The sequence below is a fragment of the Thalassophryne amazonica genome, chromosome 2, assembly GCF_902500255.1.
Source record: "Thalassophryne amazonica chromosome 2, fThaAma1.1, whole genome shotgun sequence".
NCBI classification, from domain to species: Eukaryota; Metazoa; Chordata; class Actinopteri; order Batrachoidiformes; family Batrachoididae; genus Thalassophryne; species Thalassophryne amazonica.
Window position 1 is genome coordinate 96,004,066 of NC_047104.1, and position 23,098 is coordinate 96,027,163.

Consider the following 23,098-nt stretch of genomic DNA (forward strand, 5'->3'; position numbering starts at 1 on the left):
TTAGCTTGTGTCAGAATTCTCGCTGCAGAGTTCTGTACTAACTGCAGTCGATGCAACTCCTTCTTGTTTAGACATGAAAACAAACTGTTACAATAGTCTAAACGTGTTGACACAAAAGCATGAATAATAAGCTCTAAATCATTTCGAGACACCATTTTCCTGAGCTTAGAGATGTTTCTTAATTGAAAGAAGCAATTCCTCGTCAACTGTTTACAATGCTGTACCAAAGACATGTCTTTGTCAAAGATGACACCCAAGTTTCGAAGATATGATTTAGCAGACGGGCTCAGGTCTCCCAAGTACTGCTGAATACCTGGAATATGGGCATCAGGGGCAATAACCAATGTCTCTGTTTTGTCTGCGTTGAGCTGAAGAAAGTTATTCGTTAGCCATTGTTTTATTTCCGCCAAACAATGGAGGAAGGAATCAAGCCTCTTAATCTCAGATGGCTTAAAGGAGCAGTAAAGCTGGATATCATCCGCAAATAACTGGTACGAGACATCAGTAAATCTTTGAATGATCCTACCTAAAGGGATCAAGTACAATAAAAACAAAATGGGGCCCAATACAGAACCCTGAGGGACTCCGCATAACAGGTCCACAGACTCTGACCTTATCTGGTTAGCAAAAACGCTAAAGCTACACCCGGACAGAAATGAGAAAAACCACCGAAGAACTGACCCCGACAGACCGACATTATCCCTCAATCTATTCAGCAGGACCTGGTGGTCAACAGTATCAAAGGCAGAGGACAAATCCAAAAGAACCAACACGGTGGATTTCCCAGCATCAGCAGACATCATAATGTCGCTGGAAACTTTCAAAAGAGCCATTTCCGTAGAGTGTTGTCTACGAAAACCGGACTGAAACCTGTCATGAATGTTATTCTGATCCAGGAAGAGTGTCAGTTGGTCTGAAACCACCCTCTCGAGGATCTTAGACAGGAATGGAAGCTTAGCAATAGGTCTAAAACTACGTCTTCATTTGATTTAAACCTGTTTTTTTCAGTAGAGGCAACTCTCTGCCAAGTCTCTGAAAAGCACATAAAGTCCAACATTTCCATTGATATAAGCTCATTCAGGGAAAATGATTTATTGGCGATTGAACGCACGTTCAATAAACCAAGGCGCAAGGTGGAAGACGTCACGTAGGCGCTGTCTGAGGCTCGCAATGGGATAGGACGAAGGCAGCGGTCACGTGGACTCTGGCTGATCCGTGCAGGTGGAGGCGTAAACACGGAAGTGCACAGTAGCGATGGAACTACGCCACCAGGATACCAGCACTGCGAAGAGTCTAGAACACCTGTATCTAACTGAACAGGTGTCGATGCAGATGTGCCATCGCGCACATCAAAGAGAGGAATGTGGTAGAGGAAGCGAGCCCGTCCTCGGCCGCCGGCGCTAGCACCCGCGCCCAAACGCGCCACTGCACGCCTTCTCTTCACCTGGACACCAGCCCGCGAGCCTGTTCTCCTCTTATCCAAAAAGCCTTTTTTCCTCAGTCTCCTGCGGATCTTACACGGCGCCCGCAACAGCAGCGGATAATCAGGTGAGTCGGAGCCGATAGTTAAGGGCAGAGGAAACGCCTGGTTGTACCTGTCTCGTGTAGCAAATAGGCTTTCCATCGTCTCCTTGATATGAAACAAAGAGTCCCGATCGTAAGCCTGTAAAGCCAAGACACCTCCGTCTGCTAATCCGGCTGCTAAAATAACATATGTTGTAAAAGTGGCCATTAGTAACCAACACAACAGGAGCCGAGCGATGGCCATGCCAGTCACAGGCGCCATCTTGGAAATTCTGTCTGTCTGTATTAGCAAAGAAAGTCATGAAGTCATTACTAGTTAAAGTTAAAGGAATACTCGGCTCAATAGAGCTCTGACTCTTTGTCAGCCTGGCTACAAGCTGAAAAGAAACCTGGGGTTGTTCTTATTTTCTTCAATTACTGATGAGTAGTAAGATGTCCTAGCTTTACGGAGGGCTTTTTTATAGAGCAACAGACTCTTTTTCCAGGCTAAGTGAAGATCTTCCAAATTAGTGAGACGCCATTTCCTCTCCAACTTACGGGTTATCTGCGAGTTTGTGAGATATACCACGGAGTCAGGCACTTCTGATTTAAGGCTCTCTTTTTCAGAGGAGCTACAGCATCCAAAGTTGTGCTCAATGAGGATGTAAAACTATTGACGAGATAATCTATCTCACTCACAGAGTTTAGGTAGCTACTCTGCACTGTGTTAGTATATGGCATTGGAGAACATAACAAAGAAGGAATCATATCCTTAAACCTAGTTACAGCGCTTTCCGAAAGACTTCTACTGTAATGAAACTTATTCCCCACTGCTGGGTAGTCCATTAAAGTAAATGTAAATGTTATTAAGAAATGATCAGACAGAAGGGGGTTTTCAGGGACTACTGTTAAGTCTTCAATTTCCATACCATAAGTCAGAACAAGATCTAAAGTATGGTTAAAGTGGTGGGTGGACTCATTTACATTTTGAGCGAAGCCAATTGAGTCTAATAATAGATTAAATGCAGTGCTGAGGCTGTCATTCTCAGCATCTATGTGGATGTTAAAATCGCCCACTATAATTATAATTATCTTATCTGAGTTAAGCACTAAGTCAGACAAAAGGTCTGAAAATTCACAGAGAAACTCACAGTAACGACCAGGTGGACGAAAGATAACAACGAATAAAACTGGTTTTTGGGACTTCCAATTTGGATGGACAAGACTAAGAGTCAAGCTTTCAAATGAATTAAAGCTCTGTCTGGGTTTTTGATTAATTAATAAGCTGGAGTGGAAGATTGCTGCTAATCCTCCCCCTCAGCCCATGCTACGAGCATTCTGACAGTTAGTGTGACTCGGGGGTGTTGACTCATTTAAACTAACATATTCATCCTGCTGTAACCAGGTTTATGTAAGGCAAAATAAATCAATATGTTGATCAATTATTATATAATTTACTAACAGGGACTTAGAAGAGAGAGACCTAATGTTTAATAAACCACATTTAACTGTTTTAGTCTGTGGTGCAGTTGAAGGTGCTATATTATTTTTTTCTTTTTGAATTTTTATGCTTAAATAGATTTTTACTGGTTGTTGGTGGTCTGGGAGCAGGCACCGTCTCTATGGGGATGGGGTATTGGGGGGATGGCAGGGGGAGAGAAGCTGCAGAGAGGTGTGTAAGACTACAACTCTGCTTCCTGGTCCCAACCCTGGATAGTCACGGTCTGGAGGGTTTAATAAAATAGGACAGATTTCTAGAAATAAGAGCTGCTCCATCCAAAGTGGGATGGATGCCGTCTCTCCTAACAAGACCAGGTTTTCCCCAGAAGCTTTGCCAATTATCTATGAAGCCCACCTCATTTTTTGAATGACTAATAAAAGAGCACATCACCTCAATTTTACCCCCTACATTCAACTCCCTACAGTTTGCATACCAACCAAACCGCTCTGCTGAGGACACCTTATCCACTGCTCTCCACCTGTCCATGTGAACACCTGGAGAGGAAAAATGCATGGGTCCAGATGCTGCTGGTTGATTTTAGTTCTGCATTTAAAACCATAATCCCACAGCATCTGATTAACAATCTGGGGCCACTGGGACTGAACACCCCCTGCTAAACTGGATTCTGGACTTTATACAAACAGGCCACAGTTTGTGTGCAGAGGAAGGTCCCTCCTCTTCACCCTCATGACCCACAACTGTTGTGCAAAGTTCAGCAAAAATCATATCATCAAATATGCTGACGACCAGAGGTGTCAAATCCAGCTTCAGAAAGTAAAAACCCTCCCATGTGTTGCTTCTACCTGTGCACCTAAAACAGGTGATCTCAATAATTAGCTCATCCACCTGCCTGAAGAGTTGAACTAATTACAATCAGCTGATTTATTGGGAAGATGGAACAAATATGTGGCTGGACTTTTACTTTCTGAAGCTGGCTTTGACACCTCTGCTGACGACACAACCATAGTGGGGCTCATCCAGAACAGGGACGGCACGTACTACAGAGAGGAGGTGAGACTCTTCATTGATTGGTGCAACAACAACAACCTAATCCTGAATGTGGAGAAAAGCAAGGAGCTGCAGATCGACTTCAGGAGAAGATGCCCCCCCCCCACATACACCCATTTACATCAAGAACTCTGCAATGCTAACAATCAAAATTCCTGGGTGTTCATGTGTCCGACAACCTGACTTGGTCTCTGCACATATCTTTTCTGGTTAAAAAGGCCAACCAGCATCTGCACTTTCTCTGCAGAAGTGTGCCTCTAAGCTCTCCTCACTTCCTTATAAAGAGGAACAATAAAGAGTGTACTAACCAGTAGTATATCTCTGTGGCATGAAAGTAGCAGCCTCGCAGACAGGAAGCCACTGGGCAGGGTCACGAGGGCAACAGACAAAATTATTAGGGCCAGGCTGCCAGCCATTGGTGAACTGGCAGAACAGCGCTGCTTGTCCAGGGCAAGGAGGATAATTGGTAACACTTCACATCCCTTTAACAATCTGTTTTCCCTCCTGGCCACAGATAGATGGTACCATAGCCTGAGTTGCAAAGCACACATATTCAGGGACAGCTTTTACCCAACCACCATAAGATAGTTAAATACAAATTGATAGAAAAGAACTGTGCAATATAGAATGTAGGAGGTAGAATACACTGTAGCATGTGGTAGCTGTTGGGGAAGTGTAATGACACGGACACACAACAGGGGGCGCAAATGAACGGTCAATGGGTAGTCAAATAAATACAATTTATTGTGGCAAATGTGCACAACAGGTCGAATACTATGTTTAGACAGTCAATTACAAAAGTCAACAGGTGCCGTGTGGGCAGGTCCGAGGGTAGGAGACGCCTATCCAGAGAAGAGCCGGGGCCCACAAGGTTCCGCCGCCAACGAAGACCTGCAGCAAACCGAAGCCGCCAAGTCCCGAGTCCCCAGGTGGCCTCTACTTCAGCTGTCAGATCCGGTACTGCTGGCAGGAACAGAAGACAGGTTAATGGTGGGTGTGTGCACACCCAGTAGAACAATCAGCAATTCAGTTCAGTTCCTTTTGTGGGAGAATCTCCACCTCCGACACAAAAACACAGAAACGTGCAGAGACCAACTGTTACTTCTCTGGTTTGGAATGAGGAGTGAAGTCCGTCACTCTTCTACGTCCAAAACCCAGCTCCCAGCTGACTGAAGATAACTGGTACTCCTGCAAAGGTTTTCAAAAGACAATGATACGTGCGTTCAGCACAGACACGGCTGAGAGTTTTACCTGAGTGGTAAACTGATATCTCAGCGGAGATGTGGTGTCTCCTCCAGTCTTATATGGGATGGGATGGTGATTAGATGATTTCTGACAGCTGGTAGTCCTGGCTCCTGGGTGGTGACTGCGCCCTCTGGTGCCTGAAACCCGACAACAGGCAGGGCGCCCTCTGGCGTAGGCCAGCAGTACCTCCTCTTCGGGCGGCCCACATAACAGTAGCAACTTTATCTTTCTAGCAACTTCATATGGACAGTATCTCATGTCCTTTATTTATTTATTGCATGTTGTGTATACACAGATTCAGAGACAGCTATTGATAGTTTAGGTTTTTTTTTATCACTATCATACAACCCCTGGCAAAAATTATGGAATCACCGGCCTCAGAGGATGTTCATTCAGTTGTTTAATTTTGTAGAAAAAAAGCAGATCACAGACATGACACAAAACTAAAGTCATTTCAAATGGCAACTTTCTGGCTTTAAGAAACACTATAAGAAATCAAGAAAAAAAGATTGTGGCAGTCAGTAACGGTTACTTTTTTAGACCAAGCAGAGGAAAAAAATATGGAATCACTCAATTCTGAGGAAAAAATTATGGAATCACCCTGTAAATTTTCATCCCCAAAACTAACACCTGCATCATATCAGATCTGCTCGTTAGTCTGCATCTAAAAAGGAGTGAACACACCTTGGAAAGCTGTTGCACCAAGTAGACTGACATGAATCATGGCTCCAACACGACAGATGTCAATTGAAACAAAGGAGAGGATTATCAAACTCTTAAAAGAGAGTAAATCATCACGCAATGTTGCAAAAGATGTTGGTTGTTCACAGTCAGCTGTGTCAACATGGGAAGGTTGTTAAAGGCAAACATACTGGTAGACCAAGGAAGACATCAAAGCGTCAAGACAGAAAACTTAAAGCAATATGTCTCAAAAATCGAAAAATGTACAACAAAACAAATGAGGAACGAATGGGAGGAAACTGGAGTCAACGTCTGTGACCGAACTGTAAGAAACCACCTAAAGGAAATGGGATTTACATACAGAAAAGCTAAACGAAAGGCATCATTAACACCTAAACAGAAAAAAACAAGGTTACAATGGGCTAAGGAAAAACAATTGTGGACTGTGGATGACTGGATGAAAGTCATATTCAGTGATGAATCTAGAATCTGCATTGGGCAAGGTGATGATGCTGGAACTTTTGTTTGGTGCCTTTCCAATGAGATTTATAAAGATGACTGCCTAAAGAGAACATGTAAATTTCCACAGTCATTGATGATATGGGGCTGCATGTCAGGTAAAGGCACTGGGGAGATGGCTGTCATTACATCATCAATAAATGCACAAGTTTATGTTGATATTTTGGACAATTGAAAGGATGTTTGGGGATGATGAAATCATTTTTAAAGATGATAATGCATCTTGCCATAGAGCAAAAACTGCAAAAACATTCCTTGCAAAAAGACACATAGGGTCAATGTCATGGCATAGGGTCAATGTCAATGAGCAGATCTGATTTGATGGAGGTGTTAATTTGGGGGATGAAAATTTACAGGGTGATTCCATAATTTTTTCCTCAGAATTGAGTGATTCCATATTTTTTTCCTCTGCTTGGTCTAAAAAAGTAACCGTTACTGACTGCCACAATCTTTTTTCTTGATTTCTTATAGTGTTTCTTAAAGCCAGAAAGTTGCCATTTGAAATGACTTTAGTTTTGTGTCATGTCTGTGATCTGCTTTTTTTCTACAAAATTAAACAACTGAATGAACATCCTCTGAGGCCGGTAATTCCATAGTTTTTGCCAGGGGTTGTACACACCTTCGACTACTATTCTGTGCTTTATTCTGTGTTTTTATCTATTCATGCAGTGCACTGATATTTCGTTCTGTGACAGCATCTGTGATAGTTTTTACTGTATGACAATAAAAATGAGTCTAGGCCTAAGCTTAATAAAGATGGCAAGATAGATAGCTGCCAGTAGTTTACTGTAAATTAATAGGGAAAGTTTTTTTTTACAGTGTTGGCTACTGGTAAGTTGCACATGAAAACTCATTTTGGGCAGGAAACGCTGAAACATTTTGACACAAGTTCCCAAGCTGGTGTGATCCTCAACCTGATGGAGAATGGTTTGTAATTTTTTTTTTTTTTTTTTACAGTGTAACTGTTGTTAGATATTGCCTGTGTACATAATTCTAACTTGTGCACATCTATGTGTTTTATTGTATCTTTTTTGTGTCTTCTTGCCAGTGCAATACAGAATCAAAATAAGGTTTGCCCAAAACGCAGATGGGAATGTACTGTTCCTCTGCCAGTTTTTCACTTTACTCCAACAAAGAATTTGAACATGATGTCCTCCAACGCTATGTGTGGGTTGTCCAGTCATCTCACTAGTACATGAAGGCAGCATCAGGGCCTTTATCAAGGACACTTTGGCATACAGGGCAACTTTATAATTTCAGGACAACATGTTGTACCATCTGCACCATTGCCCTAAATTTTAATTTACATAAATGCATATAAACTATGCTATCATATTTTTGTAGTATGATTCCAGCGCATATACAAAGTGAGTCTGGTTGTGTAAACTGAAAAAGAAAGAAAACAATATTTAATGAGTTCCTAGATTGAGAGCACGTTCTCACTGTGTGTCACAGTGTAAAATTCTTAAAATTTTTAGGACAGAGGAACATTCGGTGCGATGTTTGGAGAGTAGACTCGTATTTGGCTCACTCTTGTTGCACTATTAAATTTTTTGCCTTGCAAACCTCGCACTTTTTACTTGCAATCGTAGTTTTATTTTATTTTTTGTATTTACCGCTTTCTGGTAACCTGCAAAAATGACCAAGTCTAAAAGTAAGTCTGAATGAGACAGATAAACTTCGCTGTTTGCTGCACCTGTGGAGATTAGCCTTCTGCTGGAAGACCACAGAGCTGAACTGCCTGCGGATTTTAAGCCTTGTTTTGAAAGTTTGTCATCCAAGCTGGACAATGACCACGGTTTACGCATTAATTCTCTTGAATCGCTGCACACTACTTTTGATCAGCGTTTGGACCAGCGTAAGGCTGAGTACTCTGCATTCTGAAAAGACGAATGGTTAAAATCCAAGATAGCAAACCTGGGATGTAGCAGCAGATGCCAGAATGTTCGGATCATAGGTTTACCTAAAGCAATTGATGGACCACTCCCTTCTGTTTGTTTTTTTCTCCACACTCCTCATTGATGTCTTTGGAATGGAGGTGCTCGCTTCACCACCGCTTCACCACCACTTCAATTGGGTGCAGCTTAACTTAGCTCCTAACAGGTGGGACGAAGTCACTATCAAGTCATTCTCAAGTCATGAATCAGCAAGTCCCAAGTCAAGTCTCAAGTCATAATGACCACCAATTGTTTGCAAGCTGACTTGAGACTTGACTTGGGACTTGCGGATTGATGACTTGAGAATGACTTGACAGTGACTTCGTCTCACCTCTGGCTCCTAAACCGGCTAACAGAGAAAAACCCCAACCAGTTATCCTGTGCTTTCATCGTTATCAAATGAAAGATCTGGTGATTCACGAGGCATGTAAGAGGGGTGACCTGACCTACAATGGACATAAGATTCAGTTCTGCGAAGATTACAACCCTGAAGTGGTAAGAGTTCAAGAGCGCCATGTCGGAACTCTACAAGCGGGGATTCAGGCCTGCGCTCCTGTACCTGGCCAAACTGTGTATTACTTTGCCGATGGGGGAGAGGAAGTGGCTGCAATCTGCATCGGATGCCAACAGGTTTGTGCAGGACCTGTTGTGTTGGGGAGGAAGAAAGAAAACAACTTTATCTCAGCTGCAACAATGTTAATGGCCCCTTCACACATAACACAAAGTTGGTTGAAGTTGAAGCCTAAGGGTGAAGTTATGCAATGTCATATTCTACAAGCCATTACAGGCATTGTCCAGCTGTGACTTGCGAGCACAGATATCTGAACAGCTGCACGTCGCAGAGACACGCCCAACTTTGTTTGCAGACCTCACTCTCTGTTCCTTTGTTCTGTGATTTTTACTTTACGTATGTATGCATTCTTATTTTTTGTCCTGCATTTGTCTGATACCTGTGTTTTTAATTTAACACCTTGCGTGCATGGTCAGATCCAGCTGACAGTCTGCGGTCAGCTGACAGGTGTCGTATGTCCACAGCAAAGTGTATGAGTAAAGTGATCACACATAAATGAGTTCACGCCTTTACCCTTATTTGTTTTATTTAATTTCCATTCTTTCTGTCTGTCATGTAAACTACAATTTAAGTGGTGGAAGTGACATCCCGGCCAGCTCATTAATTCCACACCATGCCACTGGCCAGTCCTCATGTGATCATGAACACAATTATCAGCATGTCATGAGGGCATGAGCATCCACCCAAACATGTGCATTGTGTGTTCACCAACTGAGCTGCAGTACACAGCAGTCAAGTGTTCCAGCAACGCACTGTGCTGGACAGTGACCGGACTCCGGGAGCCTCAGACACAGCTGACAATGTTGATTCATGGTATGTGTGTGTGTGTGTGTGTGTGTGTGTGTGTGTGTGTGTGTGTGTGTGTGTGTGTGTGTGTGTGTGTGTGTGTGTGTGTGTGTGTGTGTGTGTGTGTGTGTGTGTTGGGGGGAGTTCGGCACAGTCACACCCATGTGTGTTGCTTAGTTACGCCACACTCGTGTTGCACTTAGACAATTTTCACAGACAGCTTGAATGTGGTCGCCTGCACTCTACTATCATGCCAGGAGCATGAATAGTTCTGCCTTTTCTAAGTGCCCAGCAAGTGGTGTTGGATGTTTGTGTGTAATACCTGGAACTTGGCCGACACCTCCCGAGAGAGGGGTCGAATGGGCACTCGCAAGGCACTCTCTGTGTTTCGGCAGCTAGTGTGCGCGAATAGTTGTGGCGACAGCTGTATGAGTCAGCTCCAATTTTTCACGAGTGGCATGCAATTCCTCCTTCGTGCACCAGTTGGCTTCAATCATAGATGGCAGTGTTCACGGCATGTGAAGAACATTTGCCACACATTTGCTAAAAGTGATGGACTTAAATAGAATTTTCAGTTTTCAAATTGCCTTTTTTTACAAATGAGAAAAATTACATATTTACAAATACAGATTTATTTGTAAAACCCACCACACATTTCAGTAACTGTGTGTTATACCAACCAGCCAACCACTGACGTCAGGAAACTAATGTATCCATAATGCAATGCGGCATGTGTGTCTAAAAGCTAAAACCTTCCAAATTAGTGCATTACTTTAAAACTAAAACAATAGCTGATATTTTCACTTTGTAAAATGACAGACATTATGTTAATTTCAATAACTTGTCCGGAATCAGTTTGTTTAAAGTTATGACCATAAGTCAAAACTGTCTGCCTATGCAAGACTCCAGTGAAATGCCCACAGGTCTGTATGGTGTGAAAAAAATTTATCTTTTTTTCCTTCCCTCCCCCTTTCTTTTCTTTCTGGTAGTCAGCACTCCTCTGCCTGCAGAGGATTGAGCTCTGCCATTCATGGCTGTCTGTCTGCTACAAAACATGTAACAGACAGGCACTAAAATCTTTGATTTCACACTTTACAAATGTTTTTAACTGTTAAGCTTTATTCACTGTGCCCGCAGAAATATGTTATCGGTCTAAAAGTTATCGGAACTAAATTTATCGGAAGCTAATTGGTCTGCTGATGGTTTTCAAAGTTATCTGGAAAGCTAATCCACGAATGAAAACATTAGGTTTGATAATTAGCAGTTATCGGAACTGTGCCTACCAATGATGTTACTGTATCATGTATGTAAACTACAGTACTGTAAACACTTGTTTTCATTGTTTTGAATTTGAACTGTACAGTATTTGTAAGAAATTACGGTATTTGTAAGAAATTTTTATTTCTTTGTAAAAACAAAAATGGGGAAATAACACTTTTGTTGCTAAATAATGTAACTTTCAGCTCTTGTTTGAGAAAAAGTAAATAAAAATATTTTGACTTCAGTGTTTTGTGTCAAACACATCAGTGTGTTGCTGTTGATTTGGGAGAGCTGTGAGGTGTTTTACAACAAATGTTTTGTCTTATCTTACTTCTGTGTAGAGTTTTGACAGAGTGAGCCAAGTTTTGCAAAATGTGTGTAACCAATAAGCGAAAACTGCAATGTTTTACCCAAGTTTTTCTAACCTTTTCAGTGTATTCCTCTGTTCTTACCGAAAACCTTTTTTGAATCTAGTGATCAAATTATTTCCTCATTTATATGGGAAAGTAACACTCCAAGAGTATCATTATTACAAAAATGTTGGCTCATGGAGGTATGTCTTTACCTAATTTGATGTTTTATTACTGGGCAGCTAACATTCAAAAATATATTTACTGGTTAAAAGACCCTCATACAACCTGGGGCCAATTAGAAGCTCAGTCGTGTTTGCCTACTTCTATCCCAGCCTTATTGTTTTCATCTCTTCCTGTGTCTCTGTCTGTCTCAGTACACAGATAATCCTGTTGTACTTGCCTCTCTTAAAATATGGTATCAATTTTGACTTCATTTCAAATGTGTTTCTGCTTCTGCCCTTTGTGTAATAATCACCTCTTTCCTCATTCCTACTTAGACACTGCATTTCAGCTATGGAGTAAGAAAGGCATTAAATGTTTGTGATCTTTTTAAGGATAATACCTTTCTTAATTTTAGTGATATATGTCTTCCTTATATGGCCTGCCTTCATCTCATTTATTTGTTTTCTTCAAATTACACATTGTGCATGTACTATTTATTTCCAGAGTTCCCCACTCAGCCCCCTAAAAAATCTTTGGGAGGACCTCTTTGAACTTATGCCCCATAAGAAAGTTCATAATGAATTAAGCTGTTTGAACTTAAGTTTGTAAGTTAGAGTTGATCTAGAGTTGATCTAACTTACAAACGTACTTAATTCATACAGGTTTTACTATTTGTAACACTTTTTTAAGTTGGTTCTTTTCTCAGTGTAATTCAATTTAAAGCAATACACAGGCTGCATTTATCAAAGTCCAAATTATCCAAAATGTATCTCAATGTCTTTGATCTATGTGATAGACATAACTCCTCTCCCTGTTATTTAAATCAGGCATTGTTTCTTTGCCCCAGACCTCAACCATATTGGATTTCATATTTTGATGTTATCTCTCACGTTCTTGGAGTCAGGATGGAGCCTCGTCCACTGATGGATAATTTTTGGAGTTCCTGTAGTCTCCACTGTGTCCTTTACTAACTTGCAGACGGATGTAATTGTCTTTACCTTATAGCTAGCAGAACACAGAATATTATTATCCTGGAAAGCTCCACGTCCCCATTCATTTCTTTATGTTTCAAACATCTCATGTATTTTTTTAACTTGAAAAAAAAAATCAAGTTTACATTCAGAGGAAGGGTTCTAAAACTATGGCAACCTTATATCACTTATCTTGGATCGCTGAAAATTTATGGACCTGATTGAAATGATTGCCATGGGTTTGTTGTGTTGTGTTTTGTGTGTGTGTGTGTGTGTTTATTTCGTAAGGCCTATGGTTAGTATTTTGGGATTGGATGTTCATGAATGTTTTGAGTTCTCTCTTGCTGACAAAAAAAATGTTAATTAAAAGTTAAAAACAAAGAAAGAAACCAAAATAAATGAGTTTAGTCATTAAAATGATAATTACTTAGAAAAAAAATATTTTTAGGATATTATGCTCATTTAAGTGTTCAATTCAGTGCCTCTCTTCTGAGCGTTTTCTGTGGCATGATGCACTTTAACAAATAAACTGACAATACAGCAATAAACAAAACAAGATAAAAAAAAATTTCTTACAGAGGGCACACATGTACAAAGCTGACAAATCAGTGGGACTGTACACTCTGGTATATCTTTAATGTACAACAACACACAGAGAGAAATTATATTACGTAAAATTGTAAGTACAGTAAGAAGCACAAGTTAGAGTAACACATGCACCAGGCCACAGCAGAATGATGGAGGGTGGCCACTTCCTTTCCCCACCGCCTTGCACCCCAACAAAAACAGACACCCCTTATACTGTTGGGTGAGCAGGCGAGAGGCATCGGGCACTGATCATAACCGGTATGCAAATGGACCATCTTCTGCACAGAAGGCCAGCGCTCCAATCACAAGGCCACTAGTCCCTACAACAAGGTACTTATTCTCAATACAGTGTTATTTTCAATGAAATTACTATTATGATCTCAGTCCAGACATTATCCTTTGGCATTTCATGTTTGTAACTAGGTCAGTTTCTCTGTCTGTTGTTCACACAGAATGACAGAATAGAATGTAAAACAGAGGATGAAGTGTGGAAGGGGCATAGGTCTCTCTCTCCCACAGACAGCCACTGAGTGCTGTCCAGCTCAGTGGGTCTGACTAAACAGGCGGGACTCAAGTGCCAACCTCCGGTGCTGAGAAATTCAGCTGACATAGAAGTTCCAAATCTCACAATTCCTCGAATGGTCACTTGAGGTTGACTCCAAAAGTGAGTAACTTCCAATAAACGCTCATGCTAAAATGTCCAACATTACAGCAGAAATAAACATGTTTACAGCTTGATATAAAGCACTGGTTTTGTCTCTGTAGCTAGTAGCTTATGATGTCTGTACAGGGGTGAATTTTCATATAACCTAACAGTTTAAAATTATTTTAAGCCATAAAGTTATTAATTATTTGGGTGTGGTCAAATTTTGGGCGGGCGGGCTGAGGGTCACACTAACAGTGGTGGACTAGACTGTGTTTGTCCTTTATGAGCATTTATATGTTCTGAGAATATCTAAGATAACATGGCTTGTTGAGCACTTAATTGTACTAAGGCAGCATCTCTAAGAAATCTGTGCTCCAGTATTTCTGTTGAGTGAAATTTTAGCATTTAATTTGTATGTTAACATCGTCAGCACTAATTAGCAGGTATCCACAACTTGATGATGTTTGCTCTGCTAATGTGTCCCCTATTACTGGGGAAATATTCTGGACATAATCTGAAATACCTACACCGTCCCAAACCACTTGTTATGAAAACCACTGCCCAGTCCATAATGTGTTAATCAAACACTCAAACCATGGTTGCCTGTTACTTTTAGCTTGTTTCATAAGAATGAAATGAGGGTGGGGGTGGGTGTTCAGGTTTCATTAATCATGCCAATCTTAACCATTTATGGGTTGTCCAAAAGTTAAACCCTGGTCCCACTGAATAATGAACGATGAATAATGAGCCACGGATGTTTTTTTTTTTTTTTGTACGAGTCCAGTTATTTAACAATCGTGGGAGAATAGTGGCTCTGAGAGGCTATCAGAGGCAGAATATTCAGCTAATGAGGCTCATCACTGAGCGTGGCGCTAATTCCAAGAAGTTCAAAATTTAGCAACAACAGCATGGGGCAGTTTGTGTACGAGGGACTACGAGGACAATCAAGGATTTTAGAGGCATGTTTGTGGTGAGGACGATGCTGTCATTATCCAAGTGTTGGAGGGCTGGAGGTTTGGACCAAACCCATGCCTAAACGTGCACCAACGTTGTGTTACATGGCGCTACATGGATCACATGTGGCTTGACATGGATCATATGCGACAACACAAGCCATTCAAGGCTGGATGGGGCTCAAATGACAGGTCAGTTATGGCTCACGAGAGGCTGATATTTGGCACATGTGAGATACAGAGAGGCACACAGAGGCGCCTCAGTAGAGAATATGCTTAAAACGTGCAATAGCTTAAAACGTGGATCATAATTTAAATAATAGCTGACACACCCATGCATGGCTAATTATTCAGTGGGACTGAGGCTTTAGGCAGAGTTCAACACACTGCCAAGATGGTGACATTTGGATCCGCCCCATTTGAGCTTCAAACCCTTTCTTCAGAAAACCTGTGGTGACAACACAGAGGGTTTGTCCAGTCTATATACAGGCCAATGGCAGTTGATCATATTTGGACTAAAACAAGAGTTCACTCAACTTCAACTCATCTTTAACTGTTTATCCGGGATCAGATTGCGGGGCAACAGTTCTAGCAGTGGAACCCAGACTTCCCTCTCCTGGGCCACATTAACCACCTCTGACCGGGGGATCCCGAGGTGTTCCCAGACCAGTGTGGAGATACAATTTTTCCACCTAGTCCTGGGTCTTCCCCAGGTTCTCCTCCTGGAACACCTCTCTAGGAAGGCGCCCAAGGGGTATGTGTTGTGCATTCTAAAGAAAGATCATTATTCCTGCTCCCTCCCCCACAACAGAATAAACTATGGTGATTAATTTCTCTGTATTTTTCAGGTTAACACTTTGTGTGCATTGTTGTGATCCACCTTTTTTCATGAACAGTAATGGGAAATAAGGGATACACCAGAATACTTTGTGCAGCCAGCAAAACATCTGTTTGGCTGCTTGCACACACTTAAGCTTAAAGAATATGTAATGGCACTCCATTCTTGTATTTTTGGAGAGGGCGGGTAATGGCAGAGAGGATAAAAAAAAAAAAAAAAACATTTATACGTAAATGTGTGTGTTTATGCACATCAGTCACCCGAATCCTCCCCAGGCACCTGCAACACTCGTCTGTGCAGGAAGTTTCATATCCTCTCCTATCACAGGACCTCTGTTTCCTTTCTGTTTCTGGACACATTTCAGGACTCTTATAATTACTCCTGTTACCAGTGAGTGGAGAGCATGTGAAAGTGGAGACCAGCTGGTGTTTTTTTTCCACTATGCCTCTCCACATGTCTGACACCATGGAGCCCTCGTGTTTTGCATTCATGCACCCACAGACAATGCCACCCTGCCCTACCGGGTTTGGCGAGGGCAACCTAGCTGTCACTGCCTGGCAAATGTCTTTGTCTCCTCCGTGCACATGGGTGAGCTGTGAGAGTTGTGCATTGTGCCTCAAAGTTTATGTGACAAAGTATGAAACCGAGGTCAGAACTTGTGAATTCACTTTTTCAGATGATTCACTCACACCTTTCACTTCTTCTAGTCTTTGTTAAACACTGTTGGAAATGAATCACATTACACACTTTGTCTGCGAGGTATTGTAAGTCAGGGCCTGCCTTGTGTTTTGTGTGCCTCTTGCTTTAAATATGGAGGAGCTGCTCCTCACTGCACCACGTCTCCAGGCTAAGCACTCGCACAGCATGCAAGACTCCAGAGACTTTCCAAGAACTTTTCAGGAGCTGTTTCCCTAACGCCAATCCATAACTCTAACCTCTCACTCGTACTGCAGTAGGAAAAAGTTTGGCCTTTTCTTTTGGTCAGTCATCATGAACTTCAACACTGGTAAAGTCCTTGGAGAGCCTTGAATACACGAGTCGATAAATGAATTTCTGTGACATGCCACATGTCTAAAGTGAGAACTTTCTGCATGCACTGATGTAGAATTTTAAGATAATGATGACGGTTAAAGCAGCTCTTAAAACTGCCAATTCCTATGCAGTGCCTTGGTACGGATTGGGGGGCGGGGCTGCAATGCTACTTGGCAGAAATCAACATAAGATGGGAAAGAGCAAAAAAACTGTTGCCAGTTCTGAACACATTCCAAGCTTTTAGGAGCATGAGCAAACCTCTCTGCAATGTTGACCATCTGACACTCAACTCAGCGTTCATTTTCCATACTAACCATGGAAAGAAGTACCCCAAGATATCAAGAGTTGAGGATACACTGCATTCCAAGGTTGCCCAGAGTTACATCTAGTTGTGTGGGGGTGTGATCTACCATGCAGGTGCCTCAGTGGCAGATCTGTATCAGCTGGAGAAGGCCAATGGGCTGACCATGATTCCCCTGGCTGTGGCAGTTACATTTGTGAGGTGGGGATGGGCAAGTTATCTGCCCGACTAGTTGCCACCCAGTGCCTAAGGCTGTTGTGTGGTGTGGTGGATGCACCAATGCATGGTCACCAGACTGTACAACTCCTCATTCGGGGGGAGGAGGAGTAACAGGAAGACAGAAGAAAGGAATGAGAGGATCAGTTGTAGCCAGTAAACCAGTATTGATCAGTATGTCTGGTATTTATTTTGTGTATTTATACTGCAAACTGTTTTTCTTTTTTACTTTCACTTTTGACACACTGTGTGCTTCTTACCCTGTGTGCTGCTATACAATACTGCTGGAACCTCAATTTCCCTGAGGGAGTTTTCCCAAAGGATCAATAAAGTTCTGTCTAACTTAATCCAATCTAATCTAATCTCTAATGCTCCAAGACATGACCTGCATTTGGCCTGGCTGAATGTGAGTGGGGCTAATGCGCCTGGAAGTCCACAGAGCTCCAGAAATAAATTTTAAAATAAAATTACTTTTCCCAAGTGGTGTGTCTGCTCTGGAGGATCTGGAGCCAACAGATGTTTGAGGGAATCAGCCGAGGTGCACCAAATTGTAACTCAACATGTTACGACTCAAAATCAACCAGGTGGGAGAGCTGCATAACATGAAACCACAAATATATTTAGCCACAAAAATGTAAATAACTTTGCCAAACACGACTCCTTTGCGCAGCTGAAAAGTATTCCTGATTTTTTTTTTTTTAAATCCTCCAGCAGAAAGCAGCAGAGCAGAACAACAGAAAACCTGTTGTCATTCATCACGTTTTGCACATCTGAGGTTTGATGGGTTTCCTGTGTAGTTAGCCATTCGTTTTTTAAATTTCAAGTCATGCATGTGATTTATTTTGTAGTTTTAGTGTGGGTGTATCTTTTACTTGTGGGATCAGTGGACAAAGAGGAGCCCTCTCTCTCTCTCTTTTTTTTTTTTTTTTTGCCACAGACAAATAAATATGTAGGAGAGCACTTGTGTCTGTACTGCGGCCCACTGCAAAAACAGATTTATGAAGCCAAGTGTTTTTCATAATGACACCATAAGGATTTACACGTTCCTTGTCAGGACGGCTGCAGACTGAAGGTGTGGGAAGTTAACAGGGTAACCTCCCTGTCACTGCTCTTCCTTAAACAGTGATTAAGAGACAGGGGACGTAATGCTGACACGTCTGCTAAGACGATAATTTACACTCGCTGCACAAGCATTTCACTCCAGTGGACGCATTAACGATGGTGCACACTTGCCCTGTCACAATCAAAGAGCGGCGTTTTAGAGCGTATGTGGCCGTGTGCGTGCATGAACGGGTCGATTGTGTGAGAAAAGGAAGGGACGAGGGGGAGAGAATTCTCGCTGTGCTTGTTGTGATAAATCATTTAGTTGCTCGGTATCCTCTAACTTTGGTTCTGTTTGATGTTGATCACAGTAAGATGGTGGTTTTGAAGTGAAAAACTCCAGAACCGCAGGTCAGACTCTGGTGAGGCAGGGCCACTAACCCACACAGTGAGATGGAGTCATAATTTACACACTGGTGGACAGGACCTAGCATCAGGGAGCCCCAAGCCTCCATCTGTACTATCTCAATCAGTGACAGATTGATGGAGCCTCTTATTCATCCAAACTGAGCGGACGTCTCCGCGTAGACCGCTTTACAAATACACAGGCCTTCAGCGGGCAGGTTCCGAACAGGTTCCTATGGTGAAAGAGCACCAATGCCACCATGAGCAGAGTCATTAAGAAAATTTATAACGGCTACGTGAAGAGATCTGCAGCTCAGACTGTGCGAGTGTGACGCCATTAAAGGCTAACACGCCATCAGATACTTCAAATCAAACAAAGTCTATTTCCAAATCACAGCGCTTTACGTGGCACCAGGGCAGCCACGCTTTATATTATCACAAAAAAAACCAACAAAGTTTACATTCACTGTTTTGTTTTGTTTTTTCTACAGCAAAAGCAGTGCAGCTGTGATTTATTCTGTTCCCGTAAAACTAAGTGTCTGCTTTAACAACTAATTATCACTAACTGGTGTGAAGAAAAAAAATAACACCACCAAGGCCAGAAGAAATAGGTTCGCTTTCTCCATTTGCCTTAATTATTTAAACAAGCATTTCTCTCCTCTCCTTTTACACCAGTGAATAATAATAAATAGTTATCACCGCTCTCTTATTTATGGCTTCCTTCACACGACTATCAACTTTTAAGCTGTTTCTGTCTTGTAAGCCAGCTGTTGGAAAGTTCTAGCAATAGAAATGTGGGGGTAGGGGGACACTGAGGGGAGGAAAGAAGATGAAGAAGAAGAAGAAGAAGAAGAAGAAGAAGCAGCTTTCCTCCTCACAATACAAAAGAAAGCATGCATAAAAAGTGGGACAATTCATAGCGGTAGGTTCGTAATACGACTAAACGGTGTTACAGATACACCAGGAAGGACTGAGCCGGTCACACAACATATTTTGTGCTGTTTGGGAACAAAAAGAACAACGCTGTGCTGCAAGCAGCTTTTTTATTTTATCACACACATCTCTGCATGACAAGTAAACCTGATATGATACTGTATCAGGTCTGTGTGCATTTGCAAGGCTGCTCGAGTGCAATGTGCACTGTGGCACAGCGGAGGTAGTTCTTTTGGAAGGTTTCAAAATGCTTTTATACATCTAAGTAAAATATGTAAAGCATGTATCTCCATCTTCCAGGCTTAAGGCCGGTGAAGAGCATAGGCTGTTTCCCTTCCAGTCAGCGGGGTGGAGAACAGCAACAGGGCCAGGGGTGCCCATAAATCAGGGCCCTTCTGGCCCCTATGTCCACCAAACCAACAGGGACTGGATGATCCAAATTCCTGGGGGTTAATTCACCAAGTCGCTCTCTAAATTTCCTCCTGTACACCGCTGGGTCCACCCCTTTAACCAACGCTGTGCGCCGCGAGTGAATGGAAAGCGTATAACGTGACAGAGCCGATACAACAGGCTGGAACAGTCCTGGCTCCTCCTCACAGAGCCACAGTACCCTTTGCACTTACAAAGCCCGAGGTATGTGTTAGCACACAGCGATTATGATTTTACAGCCCACTGTCATTAATCCATCCTCAGTCTCACACAGACACACATAAAATGCCCAGCCTACAACTAAACAAAAGGCGTTCAGGTGCAACTAAACTGATTGTTAAGATTGAGAATGCGTCCAAAATCCAAAAGCAGCTTTAAGCATTAAAAAAAATAAAATAAAATTACAAGAATCGCAATGGGAACAGACATGATAATGAAGCGTAATTTACTGACTTTACCTGAGTTCATGCGATCTCGCTTGTAAAAACTCTGATTACATGTTTGAGACAGGTTATTTTGGTTGAAAGAGGTTAAAGGTCAATACGGGCTTTTTAAATCTTTAACATTTCAATAAGTACAAAACATATATTTTTTTTACCAAGTGGTGTAATTACAGATATTTATTTCTAATAGTGGAAAAGCCTTTAAGCACTTATAGGGTTTATTCTGAATTACAAGAAGATATATTTTAATAAACGTCTCTTTTAAAGCCACTTTCTTTGATCTAATTTGCAATATTGATGCCATGACTCAAATCAACATCTTTGTTTGGCTTTGGCTTCTTTCTGCAGATGGATCTCTTTTCACCCACCCACACAGCCTGTAAGAACCGGCTGAAGACAAAACAAAACAAAAAAAAACACTTACTTTCTGTGACTGCATATACATTTATTCAAAACAGTTTGTCACTGGCCTTTTCAGCTTTTTACAGGCATTTTTTTTGGGGAGTGTGGTACTAATCTCAGGCTGTTTTTCTTTCCTCCTGCTGTCTGTTATAAATGTAAATAATCTCACTGTTTAAAATGAGGATTTTATTCAACACCTAAGAGTGCTGAATCATAATGTAGAATTATCACCAAACAATTAAAAATGTTTCCCCAAGTGCTGCAATATTTCAAGTTGGTTATTGTGCATATGTTTCAATTATATTTTTTAAAATAGAAAAATAAATGCAATTTATAAATATATGCAATAATCTGAAACTTTAATCACTGCTGTTCAGTGTGTACAAAGAAAGAAATAATAAATGTAAAAAAATAAATCTGCCATGTGACGCTAAATGTTCAAGAAAGTAATTTGATAATAAAAATGTTTGCGCCATCAACAGCTTAATGCGCTTAAAAATACCCAGTACTCTTATTTTGTAATGCATAACCTGTGCCACACAGGAAAATTCACTTTAGCTCACTTTTCCATTCATTTTCGCTATTACGCAATTACTCCAAACCGCAAACGTAAAGATTAACGGCACGGTGGCAGCAACTTCGTGCTTTCCTCCCCAAAACAAACAACAATATAATATGATATTTATTACTTTAGAACCCACTTCCGTGCGTAAGTGTGTTGACGCACTGATATAGTTTAACTCTGTGCCAGACTGCGCGCGTACGGAGAGGAAAAATCATCTTCAACGACGATTAAAATAAACAAATAAATAAATCCGATTATGAGATGTGCACTTGGAGTTGCCTGATGTGGGTCCTGTGAGCTGCGCAGAGTCGCTGACGCACGGCAGAAAGGTTTTTTTGTTGTTTTTTTTTACGCGCAAAGCAAAGTTTCGGCAGCGAGCAGATGTGACAAACAGACCTTGGTGTACTTGATCTCCGGGTTGGGCACCGGTGAGGGCATCAGCTGGAGGGATGCCATGAGAGCAGCGGGGTCGCTCTTCACCGCCGCGGGGATCTCGATCTTACTGGAAGTCATCGCGTCTCTCCGCTCGATCGTCTCCTGCGCCTCTCGCTTTTTACCCAACACTTGTGATTTGAACTTCGGACTCCTTCCTGGGTTTATAGCCAGGTGTCAGCGGCGGTTCATTTTCATTGGGCAAAGAAAAGGGCCGTCCTTTTAAAAATTTAATTCATGCATTTACATAAACGGCCCTCTGCCGTGCGTGTTAAGGAGGAGAAACATGCGCCCCCCCCCCCCCACACACACACACACACACACACACACACACACGTCACTCATCAGCTCCCACAGAAACTGTAAGTCACTGATGCACATGGTCTGAAAAACTCTGAGCAACTCATGAAACTTCTATGATGTGGCTCCAGTAATAATAATATTGTGCCTCTCTGTCCACACAGTGGAGGAAAACTGCTTCACTCTCTTTACTGGGCCACAAGGCGATGGTGGTGTCAAACTGGAGGCCCATGGGTTGCATCTGGGTCCTATCTCCTACATTCCCTCGCTTCACTTGCAGGGCGTCGCCAGCACCAAGATTTAGAATTTTTATCAGAGGCCATCAAATATGGCCATCGGGTATTGCAAAGGCTTTGAGTCTTCAAATTCACAGGGAACATTCTTGTGACACAGACCTTGGACAAGTTCAAAGATGGCTAACCTTGACCTATTTTAAAAGATATTTTAAGAGGTTAAAAAGTCACATTCTGTTTAATTTCTTTTTGAGTGTCAGGAGTGACAGCCAATCAGAGTAGAGCGGCACCGTGACGTCAGTGGCTGGTCTCTCCAAAACCACTTCATTTTGTGTGTTTATATACATGTTTCTCATATACTATGTAAAAGTAAGCGAGAAATAAACACTTCAAAAACTGAAAATGCTGTTTTTGGAACCTAATAACACCTCTGAACATATTATTTCACGTACGTTAGCACGGTGACATCACAGGCTGGTAGCTAGCTGCAAAAATCTGTTTGCGTGTAAATATAACTTCTTTGTCATATGTAAAAGCTAGCAAGAAATAAACACTTCTAAAACTGAAAAATCTATTTCTGTAACCTGATAACACCCCTGGAGTCATTTACAAGACATTTTGTGGATGTTAGCGTGCATGCTAACTTGCGTTAACTCAAAGATAAGTTTCTGTGGAGTTAAATTTGTTCATTAATACTTGCAAATGCACAGAGTGTGATCTACAAATATTTCTTTCATTTGCACAATTTCCACTGTTGTCAAAAGCTCATGTATACACACACACACACACACACACAGACACACACACACACACACACACACACACACACACACAAGGCCTCCTG

The 23,098-nt window shown here is 41.8% G+C and overlaps 1 protein-coding gene across 1 annotated transcript in view; it reads right to left on the bottom strand.

Annotated features, from left to right (window-relative positions):
• Positions 1-21,960, bottom strand: part of aldh1a2 (aldehyde dehydrogenase 1 family, member A2) — a 112,634-nt gene extending 90,674 nt beyond the window's left edge. The window contains exon 1 of the mRNA XM_034190040.1: positions 21,686-21,960. Within this exon, the coding sequence (XP_034045931.1) occupies positions 21,686-21,802 (117 nt within the window). The 5' untranslated portion in view covers positions 21,803-21,960. The remainder of the gene's footprint in view (positions 1-21,685) is intronic.
• Positions 21,961-23,098: the final 1,138 nt, after the last annotated feature.